This window comes from Agelaius tricolor, unplaced genomic scaffold, assembly GCF_023055355.1.
Source record: "Agelaius tricolor isolate 1412-34295 unplaced genomic scaffold, bAgeTri1.0.p SCAF_1, whole genome shotgun sequence".
NCBI classification, from domain to species: Eukaryota; Metazoa; Chordata; class Aves; order Passeriformes; family Icteridae; genus Agelaius; species Agelaius tricolor.
This window is the reverse complement of record NW_027269261.1, coordinates 49,770,314-49,791,466: the sequence shown is the minus strand read 5'-3', so window position 1 is coordinate 49,791,466 and position 21,153 is coordinate 49,770,314. Positions and strand designations below refer to the sequence as shown.

Genomic DNA, 21,153 nt, shown 5'->3' with positions numbered 1-21,153 from the left:
TCCCTCTCCTATTGCCCAGCAGCTCCCCAGGTGGCCTTCTTTCTTGTTCAGGCCCCAGACTGGAAACCTTGGAAATGACTGAGGAGTTTAACTGACACCACTTATTGAATCCTGCACTCTGTGTTTGGATTAATGTCACCTGTGATCTAAGTGGGTTTGAGCAGCTTATAATGAAAAAAAGATGTTGCTTTTAGTAGTACTCTTAATCTGAACAAGTCTACTCAGAATTGAAATGAAACAAGACTGTTGAAAATATCTGATAGCAAGTTATTCTTGCTAGTCATAGTAAGAGCACAATGTTTTGTGGAAGCTTGTATCTTTTGAAGATGGTATGTCACTCACCGAATTATTCTAGTCAGTCAGGTAACTCATCTGTAGAGATGTGGCTTTTTGTGAAATGCTGAGCCTAGTATGTAGTGGTGACACCTAGAGCTTAATGTTATGCTTTCTATTGGTGCTGCTTCCGACTACTGCGATGTATTGGAGGTGGAAGAGCTAAAACGGCACAGGCAGTGAACCACAGGAAGTAGTGCTTTGTGTAAATAGACTTATTTCTGCATTACCTTGCATTCTGTGTAGTTAACACCAAGATACAGCTGTTATTTCACAATTTGTTTGTTGGCTCTGTGTGGCTGTGAAGCACTGTGTGTGTGGAAGGTTGTTTGCCATTCTTTGTTGTGCTGCAATCTGATTAAAATTGCCTGAGTTGTGCTGCGTGAGGGGAGAACTGTTGTGCAAGACTGCTGTGAGAGAAGGTCTATGACCAACTCCTGACTTTGCATGCTGGCTGAAAAGGCAGGTGGAGGTGCTGATCTTCCCTGGTTCAGCATCTGGTACCTGATATTGTCCATATCTTTGATATTGTGCACATGAAGTATCATCACTTAACTCACCCATGACCTCACATAACATGGTAAGCCTTTTCTGGCTACCCTAGGAAGTGGAGCATATCCAAGACTGTCATAGCATAATGACTTCCAGAATGGACCCTGTCCCCTACCATCTTACCGTCTTTAAATGTAAATGAAGACATTAATATCATGACTCCAAAATCGCTGTTTAAGTTTTCAAGTATTTGTTTTCAAGTATTTGTTGCACTTCTGAAAACAAAATGAAGTTCCAACATCTTGCTGTACCTCAAAAGATCAAGCCCACTCCTTTGCGAGTTCTTAAGCTTATTATCTGATTAGACAAAGATAATTTCCTTTTCTTCCCCCCTTAAGTGGTGTAAAATGAGTGTTGTTCTCTTGGTGCCTTGTTGAATATGTAAAGTATTGGTTTTATGGTTAGTGGTTAAATGGTTTTAAGAATGCAGGGTTTATAACCTTCTCTGCTGTGTGTGAAGATGCCTCTGCTCCCAAGACCTGTGCATTAAGTAAAACTTTTCTATGAGTTCAATGTGTGATAAATTCTAGGTGAAGAGAGCTGAACCTAGACAAAAGGTGATGAATTTGTTATTTTTGCTGCTGTTACATGTCATGCATTTTCAAAATAGGATCATCTGTTAAACTGGCATCTGTGCATGCATGGGAGGACTATCCTCCATTACATTTTGGGCCTACCTTATTTGGCTGCAGCTCAAGTCACTCTACAGTGGAATCAATGATCTGAGGCTTTGTTTTGTCTTTCATTGTGATACCTGACGCCAGCAACAGTGCTATGCAAATAATGAAGACTTTGAGTGTGGTTGCAATGTCTTTTTAAAAAGGAGACATCTAAATTATATCATCAGTCAGTTCAATTAATTCTCTCAGTATCTAAAACTTCTAGAAGTTTTTCCATTCAGGTTAGTGCCAAAACACTACAGTCTGTTTTGGAAAATTTTTAGCAGTGACTTGGAAGAGATTAAAACCTAATTTGAAAAAAGATGCAGAAAATAAGCTAGGAAATAGTAAGAAGTAATGCAAGGTATATGAAATCCTGGGCCTATACTTGTAAAGGTGTTCAAAATAATTAAAAAATTTTGTTGTATTTTAAAAGAAGTTACCATAAGTAGTGTCTGGCTATTTTGTCTCACTGCTTGATTCAAACTCGTAAATGGAAAGATCTGGGAAGATAAAAAGTAGAAGGAAGTAAGGAGGGTGTGGACTGTGGGGTCTTTCTTGCACAGAAGAAGTTTGGGCTTTTGCACAGTCATTTCTGAATGCTTCCATGGTTTCAGAGTTCTGCTGCTTCACAGGTTTCCTTAAAAGATATTTGGTAAAAGCGTGTCAGCTAATAATGGTACACTCAATCTGGAAAGTTAAAGAAGCAGGCTTCTAGTGGAAGGGATGTAAGCCAGGAGCAGTGGCATGCAGAGGAATAGTTCAAATAAGTCATGAAGATGAGAAAAGACAGTGTGTCTGGCAAGGTGAATACAGATGGTAAGATTTCTATATATAGCATGGAATCTGTGTATCTGTTTATCTGTTCAAAATGATATTGTTATTGTTGTGGACACATCAAAAAAGTGTCAAAGGGAAATGGGGTTTATGTGGAAGAGTGGTAGAAACATTGATTCAGTCCTAAAAATAAAGATGAAAAGGTTGTCTTCACAGAATTAGATGGGAAGAGTTTTTAAATGTCCTGTATGAAGAACCTGAACCTTGCATTCATCTCCTTCCTAGGAAAGTGCCTTAGAAGAAGCAAAGCAGTGTATAATGCACTGACATCTAAGCTGTGCATTATTTTGGATCATACAAACTTGTCAGGATAGCTGTTGCCTGCATATTGTGCTGATTGATGTGCTTGAAATGTGTAGGGACCTTTTCATGTGGAAATATGCACTTTAAATCATATGATTGGTACTTCACCTACTGTGTTCAGGCCTCCCTGAACCTTTGCTACAGCAGCCCTTCTGCTACAGATTTAAGTAGATTCATCAAAGCACCTTTGGAAGCAATGAGTAGCTGGCTTTGGCTATGCTGCAGTTTTGCTACACGTAGGGGTATGTTGGCTGTATTGCACTGGGAGTGCCTTGCTGGTAGGAAACCACTTCCATGCTCGTGAACATCCTATCATCATCCTTAGATGGCTTAAATAATTCTGCTTTGTCATGGGAAATGAATCAAAATTATGGTCGCTCTTTGGATTCAAGAATGACTTAGAGAAGGGGTTGATGATGCAACTGTATGCTTTTACTTTGTCAAAACCCTATCTTTTTCTTGTCTAAAGTCATTCTGGAAAATATTTAATTGGAAATGACTTGTGAAAAACATTGCTACTTTCTGGTGCAAGTGGGATCCTTTAGATCCCCTTGACTAATTTTGCTTTAAAAGAGTTTTTATAGAAAGAGGTTTACCCCCTGCAATTTTCCCTTTTGTGTTGGGTAATCTAGTTTTGAGAAACGCCTGTGTGATTTATTAGCCTTTAACGTATGGCTGATATAATTAGGGCAGGTATCCCTGTGCTCATCTCTCAAGATTTATAACACAATCTGTTATTCACTCACTCTACAGCTCTGCCAGAGCTGCGTTCAGTCTGAGAACGAGAGCATCTTTTCCCAGAGTGAGGAAGCAAACACTCTGTCTGCTGATAGAAAGCAGCTACTAGGGAGGAACAACTGTTGTGATACAGTGGAGCCGTCTTCCTGAAGGAATTCCTTTTTTGTTCCTGCAGCTTTCAGGCTTAAATTAATAACCTTTTTCTGGCTATTTAGTGCACTCCTGAACGGAGGCATACGATCGGCTGCTCAACTTCATTTGCCCTCTGCAGAAGCAGAGCTGAGCAGTACCGATTAGAGGAATCTGTGAAAACTGTTATCTTTTTGCATTTGTTTTGTGGGGTTATTTTGGGAGAAAAACTTATGCTGTATCAATCTTCTTTGCCTTTGAAACGTATAAAGCCTGTAGCTTGCAAAAGCAGTCGTGGAAGAGAGCATGCTCAGAAAGCTGGCAAATCATTGTCCAGTGACCGGGAGGAAATGATAGTTGCTCTTCATTTATAATGCAAATTCTGAGGTATCTTCAGAAGTGTGGCAAACTTAAAATGATGGCTGTGGTGAGAACCTCTCTTCAGAAAGTTGTGGTGTTGTTGCATCGTTTACAGAGGATGGCAGTTTCTTCTCCCCGTTACCAGAAGCTTTGTAAGGTAGGAAATGTAAGCCCTAAATGTCGAGTGTGTGTATTGCTAACTCTGTTGTCTTTCTGAGATAAAAAGAAAAGAAAGTGAGCATGGGATGAGTGTCAAAATCATCTTGGCTATCTAGTGTTTTTAAGTCTGTAATGCTTTCCATGTGTGTTTTGTTAAAAAATACAATAAGAAAAAAAACAACCCAAAACAAAACAACCCTGTGCTTGTCAGAGTGATACATTTTTTTTAGAAAAGTGCTCTCTTGCCCACCATTTAGGTGTCTGGGAGGAAAACTGTTATGTTCACTGAGATTTTTTTTTTTGTAAAATACAACCAGTTCTTTTCCTAGGGAGTTAGTTACTTCTTGGTATATGTAATTCTTTAACTCCTGTGTACCCATTATGTAGAATAACTGTGTTTTTCCATGCCCAGTGTTATTTTTCTTTTGAGCTTTATGAAGCTTTTAATTAGGAATGAGTTCGGCAGACTTAATACACAGCCATTAATTCTGCCTTCACTGACTGAGCTCTTTCAGTTAAGAAAATCAAGAAAAGTTTGAGGAAAAGCATGTTGACATAGGCTACCACTTATTGCTGGTTTTGATGGTACCTGTTTTGGTTGCTGATTGTTTCTGTTTCCAAAGATGGTGTTTACATTTTTGTTTTTTTCATGGGCTCAGTAGTTCTGAACCTTAATACTGTGGTGATGATCTCGGATACCTAGTAAAATTCACTTTTAAAAGTAGTTTTGATCACTCACCAGATTAAAATAAGTAAATAAAATTAATAAACTTCTAACTGATCTGTAAAGTCCATGAGTTAATACTGCTGCAGTGTTGATGCCTGTGTGAGGTGGTCATACTTGTGCTAATATTATTGAACTTCTAATATAAGGATTCTGTCTTGAAACTTTGCAAAATTTTAAAATTTGGTAAGTCTTCAGCTGTATGTAATATATACATTACATAAATTCTATTTGGCTGCCTTTGAAATTGTTTTTTTTTCTTGCTGCTTACGATACTTTAAAAGTGTCTGTGTTTTTTGATGAAAATACATCTGTGTTTTGCATACAAGGTGTGCGAGAACCAAAGTCTTGTTCTGATGATAGAGCAAAGCCACCTTAACTCATCCTTCCTGCTTCAATCTGAGATGTGCTTTCTGTTGTGAGGAATTTAAAAATGACATCAAGTGAGAGAGATCCCATCCTTAGAGTAGGGTTTAAAAGTAAGGAAAAAGTATCGTGCAGTATGTTGTTCAGTGAAGCTTGTAGATGAAGTTCTGGCATATAGGGAAGAACATTTTCTTCAGATGGCTGTTTCAGCATGCTTCAGTTTACCAAGCTGTACTAATAGATGCATCTTCATTATAAAGAATGTGAGACAGTAGTTTGTGTGCATACAAGCTGCTTTAACAAACGTTTCTCAGTTGTTCTTGTTTATCAGTTGTCAATAAACAGCCTGTTTGCTTTTGTGAATAAGGCAGACTTTTTTAATAATGTAAAGATATAGGTTATAATTGCCTGTTTAGTTATATTATTTGTATAAACTTGTTTATAAAATGTTTGTCAAGCCACTATTTAGTGACTCCTGGAGTTATAATTATTTGCTAATTATCCTGAGAGCCTAGTTAATGGATGTATACTTAATTTGTTGAGTTTAAATCTGCCCAAGGGGTGGTGAAAAAAATCTTGTAAAAGGCTGTTATTAAAATACATTTTCTGATTGAGAACCCATGCAGTAATAGCCTTGGGAATTACACATTGCTTAAAATTACAGTGTATGGGTTTTTTTTGCTTTTAAAAAGTCATGTGGCTTAGTTTTTCAGATGTCTGTGTTCAGTTTACTGAAGGTAGAATTGTTAGTCTTCTTGTAGAGTTAAATCAGGCACTAATTGAGGCAGAAAAAAAGAAATGGTTTACGATCCCAGTCACTTCCAGCAGGTGTCAATGTAAGGCAATGATAGATGGAAGTCTGGTGATCGAAATGTTAATACTTAGATGAGAAAATGTATGGAAATTACTAAGAGCAACCATGACAGCAAGTCAGGAAGGATTTCTTGTAGTGCCCTGTATACTCCTGTCTTTGGAATGCCAGACATTTGTACATGTCTTGTGCATTCTCTAGATACACTGGTATAGTTCAGATCTGCAGAAGAGAAACTATTTACTGTAGTGTATGAATTATTGCATTGTATAAGTAGGTGTTTCATGAACTACATCTAAATATTTCATGTGAAGTGTCCCCTGAATTGCAACAGAGGGCCAATAAAGTATTTAAGACAAATTCTTGAAGTTTAGAGGTTTTTTTCTTTAACTGCACTGGTTATGAAAGAAGTAGTAAGGCTTTATCATTTAACTGTACTGGGAAAAGTCATGATTGTTCCTTTTAACAGCCTCATATAATAGTAGCAATCAGCATTCATAGTCCACATTTTTCAAATTTCTTTATAGCAAAAACAAAAATAAACACTTTGTTGACATACTAGAGCATGGCCGAAAACCACAAAATCCAAAGTTTAGGATATTTCTTCTGTTGCTGCTTTTTCTTTCACAAATTTTTTTCTTACCAAGGTGAATTTTGCCAGATAGACCTTTTCACTTGTTGCTATTTGATTCTTTTACTTTGAAATTAATGGCATAAGCGGGCAAAATGTCTGCACTTGCCATTTTGTTGTCAGTATGTAATAAGTTTTGCTTTATTGTTGCTAGCAGCTTTGTTTCAAAACTCTTGTGTAAGGCTTTGATGCTGATAATGAACAATTAGAAAACTATTGTAGGGCTGTCGTCTGCTCTATGTTCTTGCTAATGTGATTGTTCCTTAAAGAAAGACTTTTATAAGTAATATCCAACTAGCTCAGGCTAGAATGAATTAATAACAGAAAAAAATCATTTTGACGTACAAATTGATACATCTTTTCTGAGAGACCAGAGCTACAACATTACTTACAAAAATAAACTAGAGAATTGTGAAACTTTCTCTAACTTCCCTGACGGAAGGTAAAGAATAGTGCATCTCTGCAGGACAGCCTAATGATTACCTTGAAATATGTATCCTGCTTGTGTAATTTGACTGTGTATTTTTAAAACACACTGCTAGCATTCAGGAACTGGAGCATTCATCCCCTGGAAAACAGGCTGAGGAACAAACCTAGTTGCTGAGTGCTGAGAGGGTTTTTTCTCATTTTTTGTCTCTCACTTTTTTGATAAATTCTTGAGAAGAACCTGCTTTAAAAAAAAACAAATTCTACTGCCTTCATGTAAAATACTCAATTCTCAAACCTGATCCAACATGAGTCTTCATGTGGCAACTTAGGTGAGTTCCTGACTTCCTCAGCTATGAAATGTATCAGAAACATGTCTCCTGAGGTATTTTTTTTAAGAATACATAACTTCAAATGCAGTCCTCTAATTTTATGCTGTTTTTTTAATGACCAGTGTTAAATTTGTAAAACTGCAGGAAGTTACAAGCACAGTGAATGCTGGGGTCAGCCAAAACCTTTTTTTGCTGTGATACTGGTGATGCATTCCAAAATACATTTACATCATGTTGAATTTTGAGAGTAGCAGCAAAGCCTCTCTTCCTATGAAATTTTGAAAAAAAATATGAAGTTCATGGAGGCAGGGCAAGAAAAAAAAAGCCTAGGAGGCTGTGTTGATAAATGTGTAGGCTAATTCTGGTTCCAATGAATTCAACAAAGATGTAAGGTTTTAAATGTTTACATGACTTCAAGTTGATTTAGAAAATAAATCATTCACACTTGACATATTCAGGTACAAAATACAGATAACCAAATGTGGATGAGGAGGAGCAATGTAGTACATTCATTGGACAGCAGAAGTGAGAACTAAAGTTAATTTTGGAAACATGTTCTGAAGTAGGCTACTGTATTAAGCAGGTTGTTGATTGGAAAATGAAGCAGTGTCGTCAAAAGCATTGCTAAATTATGCAGACAGTTTCTTTTTTTAGATGAGCAAGTTAACTCCAGACTGCTTGATATGGTTCTAGTTGTATAAAGGACATTCTAATTAGATTTAGATCTACAAAAAAGCCTTCTTGAAGGGAGAAGGTGAGAATTAAAGGGAGCCTTGGATAATAATGACTATTATCTATGCTAATATAATAGGGCTAGGAGTGAACTGATAAGAACAAGATGGCTGTTTTGAAAAAGGAGATGTATTAAATAATATCTAATGATCAGCCTCTCAGGAGTTTAGGATTTACCATTTTAGAAAACAACTTAGCAGTGTAACTGGAAACCACCCCACCTCAGAACACCCACAGCTTGTTTGCAGGGGGAGTGATTGTAGAAGTGGTTTTCAGTGTGATTTCTTGAGACAGAGTATGTACAGGGCTGGGACAAAACATGGCGTGGGTTCTTGATGAGCAGAATAGGGCTGACATACAGCTAATCAAGGGCAACAAGGTACCTTGATGGTGTTTAGAGACAGAATATAAACCTTATTTGCAAGGAACGTGAATAGGCTAGGAACGAGTGTCAGTCACTGGTGATTTAAAATGAATGAGATGGACATAATTTCTTTGTGGAATTGGATTAAAAGTTGTAAAGCTGAAGACTGGTGGAGAATACTTGAAATGATAAGCATCTTGAAGTCTTGGGAGGTGACAGTTGATTTGCTTCTGGCCTTTATTATACAATGATCACAGCAGCTAGAGAAATAATGGAAGGCTGAAGGGAGAAAATTTTTAATAACTTTTAAAAAAATGAGGTAAGTGAAGGTTGGAAATGACTATCCAGTGAGTCAAAAGATGTGAAAACAAGAAATATGGGCAAGAAATTAAATTCCAGTTGGAAATGTAATAACTATAATGGAATTCAGTTCTCCATTGGTATCAAATTGCACCTTTGTGTATACTCTGTCAGTGATGGACAAGCACTATTAGGGGCTTTGGTGTGTAGGCAAGATGCTGTTAACTGTTAGCATGTTATTTACTGATTGATTTCCTTTGGACTTTCAGAGGGGTCTGGTTAAAAAAACCAAAACCAGTGGGATATTGGAGAGATATTTTTATGCTTTGATAAGTCAGAGAGATATGAGATCCTCTGAACTTCCACAGACATTCTGGGATAGTGTAAGTTGGTTCATGAAGAAAGATGTGGATTCTGGTTGTGATTGGCGTTGGAGTGTAGAAGAATGAGCAGAATTTCAAAGAGAAACTTGTAGGTAAAGTTACTGGGAAGACCTTTTGATAGTGAGACTTAGGAGCTTATTGTCTTTCCCCAAGGACTTCTGTGTCTTCAGCGCTTAAAGACAACATTTCCCAATGCAGTGCTTTACTTCAGTAAGGCAGTTCCAAGCACAAAAGACAAGATGGTGACTGTGAAGAGCCATCATGGATTTTGAGAAGGGTGCCCAAGCTGTTTGCTTTCTGTGAGAAAGTTGTTGATGTGTCTTTGGATGTAGGGAAAGCAGTACTGTTCCCTGATCATGATTTTTAGAAAGACTTTGAATGCAGTCTTTCACAGCCAAATCAGAGATATGGACAAGACAGATAACCCAAAACGCGGGAAGCAAATGTCTGGAGCATTTGTGTTCCTCAAGGGATGGAACAGAGACTGGTACAGTTTATGAAACAGGCTGGTACTGTTATGAATCCAGAGTGGGACAGAGTACACTCTCAGCAGGTTTGTGAAGGATACTAGACTGTGGAGGAACACAGTGGAGGAACAGTTCTGTTCCCATTCCTTGGGGCCTCAAGAGGGAGGGATGGGCTGACAGGAACCCCATGAGTTTTTTAAAAAGCCCCCAAAAACCCCAAAGCCAGTTTTTGCACCTGAGGAGTGATTCAATGCATTGGTACAAGTGTGAGAAGGATTATAGGCAGAGAGGAAGAAGTGTTTGTTTTTCTACTTAGCGCTCATGAGGTCATGTCTGGAATACCACAGTTGGTTTCAGGCCCCCGGTTTGACAGATAGTGAGAGACTGGGGGGTGAGTGCAGTGCTTGGAGCACAGGACATGAGCAGAGCAGCAGGGGAGCTGACTTCATTTAATTTGGAAGAGAGAAGGCTCCAGGAATTTCCAGCTGTTGTCACTGCATACCTGGTGAGTTGTTACTATAAAAGATGGAGCAGGCTCTTCTTGTAGGGGCCCTGTGGAAGGAAAAGAGGCAGTGGGAATATGCTGCAGCAAGGGAGTTGGGTGTAAGGAGAGCAATTCTGCAGAGGAGATGTAACTGCTCACTGGAGTGAGCTGCCCGAAAAACCAGGCTGTTATATTTCCATCTCTGGCGGTATTAACACTTGTAGTGGATAAGGCCCTTAGCAGCAGACCCTGCTTTGAAATTAGTTCTTGGAATTGGCAGGAGGTTTGACCTCCAGAGGTCTTCCAACTTGTGATTTTCTATGATTCTCCGTGCTAGTGCCCTATTAGCTTATAAGTGAAGACTAAAATAGTCAAAACGATAGTGCAGCAGTTTTCAGCTGTGGGTTGCTCACTTCCTATGAAAAGGAGCTTCATGATTTTACTCCATGTGAAAAAATTCTTACTTCTCTGCTGAATTTTGATCTAAATTGGGGCCTGCTATGAGTCTGCTGAACAGCCACAGCATGTACTCATTTGCAAATCCTTTTGCTCTAGTCTAACCTCAATGGTGGTAATGCAGTACAGTCAGGCACTTGGTGCATATCTGAATTATGTGCCTATGATTAGAAGGCATTTTAATATAGCATAAAACTTTGTCATCTAACCTTCCCCCTGCTTCTACATTTTCAGATAATGTTTTCAGAACTAAAGCAGAAGACAGAAAGGTTTTGCACATCTTGAGTGATGGGGCTGACCTAAATGAAACCACTTTGTTTTGCCATTTGTCTAATTAGGATCAGTGCCAAATAAAACTGTATAATAAATGGGTACATTATTGTAAACCCTTGTGCTCTCTAGTCCTTTATATATCAGGGAACTTCTCTAGAAATAGAATGATTTCTTTAAGGTGAAATAAGAAGGAAAAACAAAATGGGAGAGGACATAAAGCTTCAGAATTTCAGTATTCTTAAGTGCTGCAGGAGTCATTCCTATTTGGAAACAAAATGCAGCTTAACAAAAGTTAAGATAGGTTCTAGGATATATTGCTTTTTTTAATAGCATTTTGTACTAATGTTGAAGGGAGGAAAGGAGAGAGGAGATGAGAGAAATATTTCAGGACATGCTTCTAGAATCCTCTTACATTTATTGAAAGGCAACTCTGATTTTTTAAGCTGAAAATATTTTGCTATTGCAGCAAAAATAAATCTAAAATATAAGGTAGTTCTATTAAAGCATGAATGTAGCATTAATAGAAAACTTGACTTCCATGAACTTCACATGTTTACAGGAGCTGAATCAATATTTGATACGAGACCCTCTTGCCATATCATTTTGCCACAGTGCTTTTTGATTAGTGCTATTTTTCAGGAAGCAAATTTCCCCCCCTCTTTCCCTTAGGGCTTAATTACCCATCCCAAATTCATGGAGTTGTGAAGCAGTAGCTGCCTAGAACAGCATAGTGCTTCACCAGTTTGTGTCTAGAGAACTGACAGTTTTTTCTTGTCTTCTTCCGACAGATCATTTGAGCTTATTTTTAAGAAAAGCTGCTCTCACTAGGTAGCTGGGAAAATAATGCTGTTTGAAGATGTCCTGTCACTGTTAGTCATCAGGGACTCTGGAAGAGTTCTGGCCTCCTTTTTGCCTTCCCCTCTGTTTTTAATCAAGACAAACTGTAAGAGACATCATGTTCCAAAGTTGCCCTTAGAGTTTTCTATTTCATATCCACTGCTTGCAGACCTGTGTTGGATTCTGGCTGCTCTGTGATGTTTTCATGCTGGGCACTTTTGATATACTTCAGTGCAAAGGATTTTACTTCAAAGCAAAAGTAACTTCCTCAGCCCTGCATAGTTGGGTAATTGAATGTGGGTGGAAGATGTCAGTAGTGTTTTTGATATCCGGTGTTGCACTAAGAGAGCAGTTTTTCATAGTTGCAGAGTAATTCTATTTACTTGTGGTTTATGGTACATGGTAAATATGGTAGGTGCTGCAAGTGAAGTAACAAAGTGAAATGCTTCTCAACTCAAGTTGTGCCAGGGGAGGTTGAAATTGGACATTAGGAAAAAGTTCTTCATGAAAGGGTGGTCAGGCATTGGAATAAGCTGCCCAGAGAAGTGGTGGAATTAAAATTCCTGGAAGTGTTGAAAAAAATGTGTAGATGGGCTGTGTAGGGACATGGGTTAGTGCTGGACTTGGCAGTGCTGGGTGAATGATTGGAATTGAAGATCTTAGAGGTCTCTTCCAACCTTAATGATTCTATGAATCTGTAGATGCTCCTCATTTGCTGATGAGCCCTGTATTTATGAGCACGGTGTTGTGCTAATAGGGCAAGAGCTGGTTTTGCTGCACTGGTGTTCCAGATTTCTGACCTGAAGAAAGCATCCTTTCTGGGGAGAGGTGGAGACTTGATTTTCAGTGCTTGCTCAATTCTTGGCATTTTTGCTGAGACTGCTGATCAATTAGTGCTAATTGTGCTGGGTTTTGGGATATGGTCCTAGAACAGTCATCTGAGGTCGCTGCTTTCTGTCACCTGCCGTTTTTGGACTCAGTTTGTGAACTATGATTTTTTGCTTTCCTATTTTTTTTTTCTTTTAAGAAGGGATGCATTATTAGCCCTGAAATAATCACTCACCCTTCACATTCAATTTTGGATGTTCCATATCAAATATTGGAAGTCTCTTGGTTATTATTCTCTCTTATTTTTTTGCTACAAAGAGGAGTATTCTTTTGCTGCAAGTTCCAACACAGCAAGCTATTTGAAACAAATGTCTTTCTCCTCTTTCTGTTACTAAAATTAAACTTTAAAGTTACTCAATATTTGGGATTCTTGGGCACCTCTGAGAAGGATGGAAGCATAATAAAAGTCACAGATTACACAAGAATCTCCTTTCCCTCTTTTTTCTTTATTAGTAAGCAGGGCAATTTTCTCTTTTGGAAGAGGAGGAAATGCTTTCAGAAAGAAAAGAGGGAAGCCTGCCAATGATGTTTCACTTCTTTGCTACGTGTTTGCATCAGGAGTTAAAAGCAGTCCCCCAGCTATTTCAGTGAAATAGCTACATATCAATTTGTAGGCCATTATCTTTCACTTCATATTAGCTCAGCAGTGTAATGATAAATTAACTCTGAATTTCTTTCAATAGTTCTCAGTACGAAGAATACGGTCTTAAACGATTCAGCTTTTATCCGTAAGCAGATAATTTAGCCCAGCTGTGGGAGACTTTCATCCCTTATAACATTGTTCCCTCTATATTAAGGTTCAAAATGCAAATAAGGGAGATAATTAAGAAGGTTCAGTTGAAGAATTTGGATCTGGACATGACCTTCCATGAGCATTGTCTCTAAGTGAGCTGATGCGATAAGGCACTTACACTTGATTAGTTAAAATTATTTGGATTTAGAAAACAAGTGGATTCTAGAATTTTTTGCACTAGGCTAGTATTTTGATTAATACTAATTTTGTCTAAACTTCCTTTTTACTGGATATCTGAGTTTGTCTTACTTTTACATGAAATCTTGAAATTTATCATTGCATCTCAGACTCCATAGGATGAGGAGACCACAGTTTTGTTTTAGTTGAAAACAAGTGTATTTCCTCTCCTTTTTTTCAGTGGCAGAAGTATGGTAATGATCTCTTCCATAAGGAGAAACTGTCACTCTGCCAGCAGAACCTGAATACACATTTTGCAAGTGTTTGGTTGTGACTGAAATGGGGATGGAGGAGAGGGATGTTCTTTCAAAAAGCACTGAAAGTATGGGTTGCCTTTTAATTATGGTGTCAACTATTGTTTTAACTGGAAGGGTGCGAAACAACCCCAAACTAGCCTGTGGACTTTGAGATTGTGGAGAAATTTTTGGAAGTTGTGAATGGGTTCTAAGGACTAAAGCAGGCTTTTTATCCATTGGAAAAACCTCTTGTTTAAACTATCACTCCACAGCAGTCCAAAATATAGCCTAGCTTTCTGCACTTAAGGCATTTAAGGAGTGCTTTTTGTTGGCTAAAGCAGTCTCATAGATTGACAGTGCTAGATAAAAGTTTCCCACTATGGATTAAAGTCAATTCAAGGTAGGAAAAGTGTCAGAGGGAATAGCATTGCTGGAACTTGCAACATAGTTTAATTTTGACATTGCTAGTAAGTGACTGCAAGAGGAGGGTAGCTTCTTTTATTGGCTTGGGTAAAATGACAACCTGTTGAGGTTGTCTAAAGCTACTCACCTGTTCCTGTGGCATAGAAGGTGATGTGCACTTGGGAGCACAAGTAGTTGTTGGTATACATGCTAATGGTACCAGTGATCAGAAGGGTGTTTCACTGCAATGATCCTGTGTGGCTGAAGAGCAACCAATTTTTTCCATGCATTTATAATGAACCTTTGGTTTTAGGTTAACAGATAATCTTCATACAAGAAGAAACATGAAAGAACAGTTGTATGGAGTAAAAAGTAAAGCAGAGAAAATATGAAAACCAAAGGAAAGATAGCCAATGTGTGGTAGGCATCGTAGGATCATAGAATGGCCTGGATTGGAAAGGACCTTAAAGATCATCTAGTTCCACCCCCACTTGCCATGGTCAGGGACATCTTCCACTAGACCAGGCTGCTCACCATCCAGCCTTGACTATTTTCAGGGATAGGGCATCTACATCATCTCTGGGCAGCCTGTTCCAGTGCCTCACCACCCTCATAATGTAAATTTTTTTCTTAACTAAGCTTACTGTCTTCTCTTTCACTTTAAAACCATTCCCCATGTTCTATTGCTGTCTGCCCATGTAAAATGTCACTTTTCCTCTTTTTTTGTTATCCTCCTTTAATTTCTGGAAGGCTGCAAAGAGCTGTCTCTGGAGTATTTTCCAGGCTGAACAACCACAGTTTCTTAGTCTATCTTCAAAGGAGAAGTGGTCCAGCTCCCTGACTGTCTTTGTGTTCCTCTTCCTCTGGACCTGCTCCAACAGGTTTGTGTGCTGAGGGCTCCAGACCTGGATTCAGAACTCGAGATGAGTTTCATGAAGGCAGAGAAGAAAGGGAGAATCCTCCCTTGACCCACTGGCCACACTTCTTTTGATGCAGCCCAGGATGTTATTGGTCTTCAGGCCTGCAAGCTCACATTGCTATGTCCTCTCCAGCTTTTCATCCACTGGGTCCTCCAAGCTCCACAGGGCTGCTGTCAGTCAGCTCTTCTCCCACTCTGTAGTCATGTCTGGGATTGCCCTGACCAGGTGCAGCACTTTGCACTTGGAATCTTTTATCTTTTTAACGTTCTTGTGGTCCCATATCTCAAGTTTGTCCAGGTCTTGCTGGATATTGAATTTAGGAATAAGCCAAGGGTATGCTTTGGTCCAAGACTGTATGATTCACTGGGTTAAAAGTATGTTAATATTTAAAACTCAGTGTTCCAATTCAAAATTTGAGGAATAATGAAGATTTTGTTAGTGAGCAAATAGAGGCTTTAATATTACTGAGGTCCAGTACATTATTGAGGAGGTGTATATTCCCTGGAGGATTATGTTGGTGGTGTTGAAATGTAATGAACATGATTTTAGAAAAAAAGAGACATTTAGGCTGAGCAAAAAAATTCACAGCTGTAAGGGAGAAGAAATTAAGTCATCTAATGGTGTTACTTTTGCATATTTCATTAACTTGGCTGTCAGCATGCCCACTGTTAGTTTCTTGTGCCAGGTGAGTGCTGCTAGAAGTTATGTCAATCTGTGTGCAAACAACCTATACCATTTTTGAGTCAAGGACAAAGAAACCATATATGCATAGAATATACCTATCTTTTTCTTGTAGGAAATCAAGGGAAAGGAACTTACCTGGTTCATTTCAGTTGTTTTGATACTTTCTAAATAGCAGATCGAGAACAGCATGCAATGCATTTTAGAATAGAAATGAGAAGGTGTAGGAAAGCTCCACAATATATTTTCTAGGCTTTAGTCCAATTGCATAGGACAAGTTGAAAGAGAGCTGTGATTTAGATCATCTTAGAAAGCCCAGGGCATAAAGCTAAGTATAATAATTTGTCTTGTTTAGCATTGTTTAATTTGATTGTAAAATATGTTTAGATTTTATGACTGTTATGGTATTGTCCCAGCATCTTTCAAGAGATAAGTCTTTGGCAGTGGCATTTGTGTAGTGACTTAGGGAAAAATAAAATGAGATTAAAGACACTTTAGAAAGAGAAACAGCTGGCTTACAGTTTGTAATGATGGTATGAATTTCGTGGTCTTGTTTCACCTAATAGTGATTTACTGGGATGGTTTTTGAAGTCAGTCAACACACTGAAAAGGAGAGCTGGCAGTCAGTCATGGCTGCACTTTAGAGTATTGTGGCTTCAGTTTGTAAGGGAGCCTGAAACTTGCACAGGCAGGGTGGTCAGAATTAATGAACCTGTTAAAAAGACATAAAATAGCACAACTAGGCACTGAGCTACAGAAAACAGTCATCTCCCCAGTTGCAACATTTTAGTAGATGCTCTAAGGTGAAAGTAGAATGAATTCCTGTTGCTGCAGAAGAGTGAGAGACTGGGTGACATGAAATAAGTGCTCTGCAGAATTTCTCAGTGCAGGAGGCAAATGAGCCATGATCCCCAGGCAAGTGCTGACACTTCTGTTGTTTGTTTTTTGGTTTTTTTTAACCTTTTCCCCCTTCCCTAGACCCCTAAAGATTTCACCAACAGAAAATGAATGCTCCTTGCCTCTGATACAGCCCCTTCTAAAACTTTGCATTATTTCTGTGATTTGACTGCTTCAAGCAGCAGGACTGTCAGGGTTTGCACAAAGTGCTAAGAGATAAAAGAAGCTACACCTTCTTTTTGTTTGCTCTTGAGCTGTAAATCTATGCAGATGCACAGGCCATCACTGCCTGTGGCTTTCTTTTAGTAAAAGAGAGTACATTTTAATTTTTCTCAGTGGAAGAAAGCAGAACAAAGGGAAGTAAATAAGGTGCTGTTCCTTTTGATATCTTGTGGCTAATTTTATTCTTTATAATTTGATCACAGCCATGGGAATTCTGATACCATGCTGATATCTCCTGTTACTGTAGCTGCTTTTGGCAACTTCCTTTGCATTATCATTTGGCATTAATTTTCATACATGCTCCTGAGGAAAATGATTACTTCCTCTTCCCAACTTTTTTGTGAAGTTCTGCAAAATGGTCACCTGTCACTTAAAATTCAGTGCATTGAAAGGCCACCTACTGATTCCTCTGCAGGAGGCACCACAAATACTTGGTGTTTACTTTTTGAGGGAGGAGGAAGCCCTCTTTCCTCTTCTCCATGAGCACTTTCTCAGCTGATGCAATGTAGGTGGAGATGTAATTGTAAACATAAAGTAGAATTAAACATTTTGTTGCTGTGAGTTTTGGAGAAACATATTTCTGATTTTTCTAATGAAGAAAGGCCGTGGCTTCAAAGTAGTGTTATTCTATATATTGTCCACTTGTTATATTTGCTACTGCCATCTGGTTTCACTAATAATAAGTTTGAGATTTGGCAAAGAGAATACTGCAAAAGGTTTTCCTGTGGCACCATTGTTTTGTAAGTTCTTTAAGGGTTAGACTGTCTAGAAAGTATAAAATTGCACTGTGTCTGTGATCACAGTGAAGCTGTGCATGGAAAGCTGCTCCCTTACTCATCTTGGCTGTCACAGATGTGTGAATGAAGTGAGCTATGTAATTCAGCCTGAGTGATAAAATGGATTTGATTTAAAATGAGACACATAGTGCTGTGGAGGTATATGATATGACTACACCCAAAAGGGCCTTTGAAATTGCAAATAGAATTTAGCAAGCAACCTTCCTAAGAACATCTGTTCCTGATGATAGGCAAATACATGCCAAATTTGCTACTGGAGTTTAGAGAGATATAAGTTGGGTACTTGTGGTTCTGCCCCAGTATTTCCTTTTGAAATTTTAATGTGTCAAAAATATTTTTTTTTGAAATAGAAGCCCCAGATTTTTTGGCTTGCATGTGGAAAGATGAGCTATGTATCCAAGGGTTGTGTGATGCTATAGATAGCATTGGAGATGGATAAACTTTGTTTCAGATAAATGTGTGATTCTGGAAGATACTTCCCTTGTATTTGAAGACACTTGCCTTGTATTCAGGGAATTCAGAGATGTACATATGAATTCAGAACAGAAAGATCTAGTAGGCATTTGAGGTGACGTTATCTTCATGTTTCTAGTACATAAAGAAATAATCTGAGTGGTGAGAAACAGTGTAGATAAAAGCACAGAGGCTTGCTTGTCACCTAGTTTTAGTTCAATGCTGAGATCATCTCTTCCTGTGTTACTTAAGAATATTTGTCTGCTCTGTTTAGAAAAGTTTTTTACAGCTCCTTTTAAGACAAATCGAGTCACCTTTTTTAAGATATTAAAGCATTTTTTTAGTATTTTATTCTGATGTGCAAATTAAATTTTATTCCTTATAATTGAAAGAAGTATAAGGTCCTTCAACTGACCAGAAACCTGAATTTATAGTTCAAGAATATATTCCCACAGTAGTTTGCACATATTTCAATATATATTGAAAGACCATTGTGCTTTCTCCTTTCTCATTTACTCATTGGCTAATTTTCAGCTTATTTAACTGTTTCTGAGAAATAGTGAAGTAAAGGTAAATGACACTTACTACCATTCCTATATTCCCAAGGTTTGCTATCCTGTCACTTAAGGATATTAAGTTAGCCTGACATGATTGATTTTGACAAATCGTGTTGGCTGGTGCTAATTTTCATCTTATATGTGAAGTGCATACTACTTTCTCTTTACAGAAATTGAAGTAAAGCTTATGGACAGAAAATTCTTTGCTCTTTCTTTAATCACTAATTTAAAGAGAAGAGTTATATCTGCATTTTTCTGCCATCTTCTGTTGGTGCTTGGAGATAACTACTAATAGCTCTTAGACACTAATGGCCTATTATCTAAGTATTATTTGTCAGATTTAATAAGTTATACATAATTTGAGAAAGCCACACTTACTACTTTTGGCCTTTTCTCCTGTTGAAACTCAAATTTTTGCTACTTCATCTGGGTGGTTAAATAATTATCTGAAACACAATATTCCTCATTAGTGAGATTGGAAGCAGAGGAAAGTATTGAACATTCCTTCCTTCTCAGCATAATTACTTAATAACTTCCCTTTGTGGTCTTGTTACTGGCTTGAATAAAAATGTGCTGTTTTCAAAAACTAACGTCATAGATATATACAGGAATTAAGGTCTCATTTATTGAATTTGTCTCTCTATAAAGGAAATTAACTATTTTCTTAGTAGGATGTTTAATTTTAAAATAATATAGTAATTTTGTTGTCGTTGATGATAAAAATAACAGATTGTCTTTGTATTAAGAAGTTGGGTCTGCAGGCAGTGAAGCAAACTTTGGCAGGACAGTATAGAAGTGAGTTTGGAAATAACTATGCAAACAGTCTGATCCCAACCTTAAACCTCAGCTGTGTGTTATTACATGAATGCTTGAACTAGTGTGTATATCAGACACCTTTGCCAGTTTCTGAATATCTAGGTAAAAAATAACTGATTTTATGATACTAGGAAGCAGGGGCCTATTTTGAACAAACACCACCTATATCTTAGGTCAAGGATTTGGCAGTGCCTTCATACTTGAAGGCAAGTGTGGAAATGAATGATATCTGGTAGTAATGAGACCTACCTGTCACTCTTCCAAGGAAGGTTGGTTACATAAGGGTGTCTGTGTAGATCTTGTTGAAATGATAACGTGTCCAGTTGGCACTGAAAAGAAGGCAGGGATTTTGCCTCAGTTACATTCACAATGGAAAAGATGGCATTTTTGGAACCTTTTTTTGGAAAATGGAACCTTTTTTTGGAACTTAGAAACTGAGTATATAATGGAACATGTTTTGACAGTGAATGGTGTGTGGGAAACAGGCATAAAGAAGACTAAAACCACAAAAAAACCTCTTTTCTGATCACTTTAAGCATGGATAATTTAGGTGGAGGGAATTAAAAAGGATTATGAAATTGTGCATTTTTACCTTTAAAGACTGTGAAAGACTTAGTAGTAAGTAGCAAATTTTTTAAGCAGATGGTGACTGTTTGAAGGCACTGTATCATCTTTTAGGTCTGCTTAGAGAAATTCCAAAAAGCTCCATGGTGGCTCACAAACTGAGTTTTTCTGGAATACACAATACAGATTAGACATGTACAGCTATTTAAGAAATTATAATATGAAAAACTAAGGCAAATGACCTTTCAATAAGGAAACCAAATAATAATGAGGAATATTTAAGGCTAGTTTAATGAGCTTTTTGATAAGAAGAATACTTGTATGTGCGCAGAGAATACTTGCTTCTTCTGGGATTGGCAATGTATCTTTGGTTTGGGACTTGTTAACTGTATGGAATCTTTGTTTAAATTAGGTCCAGCAGTGAAAATAAGGGTAAATGAATGGATAATATATTTATAAACAATGAACAGCAAGAAGATCCAAAAGATTTAAGTAATTAACCTGACTGTGCTAACCTGAAAATGCTTTGCTGTTTTATACCTTCCTGTTAGTTATTTTTGATTGTCATACATTTTCTGCTTCACAAGCTGGAATTTTTGGTGCATCTCAGAGGAGGATAGTCTTTGGTTTTGTTTCCAACATGTATCTGTTTTATATAGGATTAAAATGCCTCAGAAGAGCTTTTTCTGCTAAAAGAAGCTTGCTGCTTGTTACTGCTGCCTCTCGTGCTGCCTTGTATTGAGGGTCTCTCTTTAGCCTCCCAGTTGTCTGTGTTTCACTTTGAGACTGCCTTCATCCTCTGCACTCCTTCCACCACTGCACAGCCTGTGCTTGCTCAGTGCTCTGCTTCTTGATATTCTTGGCTCCAAGCTCCTGGCTGTCAGGGTAACACAAGTAATTAATCAGAGGAAGTTGATCATGCTTCACTAAAGTCTTAGGTTTAAACCATGAGGTGGTACCAATGGGAAAAACTGTCAGAGTCCTTCAGTTGGAATTCCTGGCTCATGCCTCTCTGTGGTCTTTTTTTTTTCCCCCTTCTAAAAGTGGATAGATGTGTGTGGATGCTTAGTGTCTGAGCAGGTTTAAGGCAGTGG

General features: G+C 38.0%; 1 protein-coding gene across 5 annotated transcripts in view; it reads left to right on the top strand.

Moving 5' to 3' along the window:
- The window catches only part of UTRN (utrophin), a 339,422-nt gene that overhangs the window by 156,126 nt on the left and 162,143 nt on the right, over nucleotides 1–21,153 (top strand). Inside the window, exon 1 of one of the 5 annotated variants that reach the window (XM_071433415.1) lies at nucleotides 3,451–4,068. The exons of the other annotated variants lie outside the window; for them this stretch is intronic. Within the exon in view, the coding sequence (XP_071289516.1) occupies nucleotides 3,925–4,068 (144 nt within the window). The 5' untranslated portion in view covers nucleotides 3,451–3,924. Of the gene's footprint in view, nucleotides 1–3,450; nucleotides 4,069–21,153 lie in introns of those variants that run through there. 5 annotated transcript variants of the gene reach the window in all.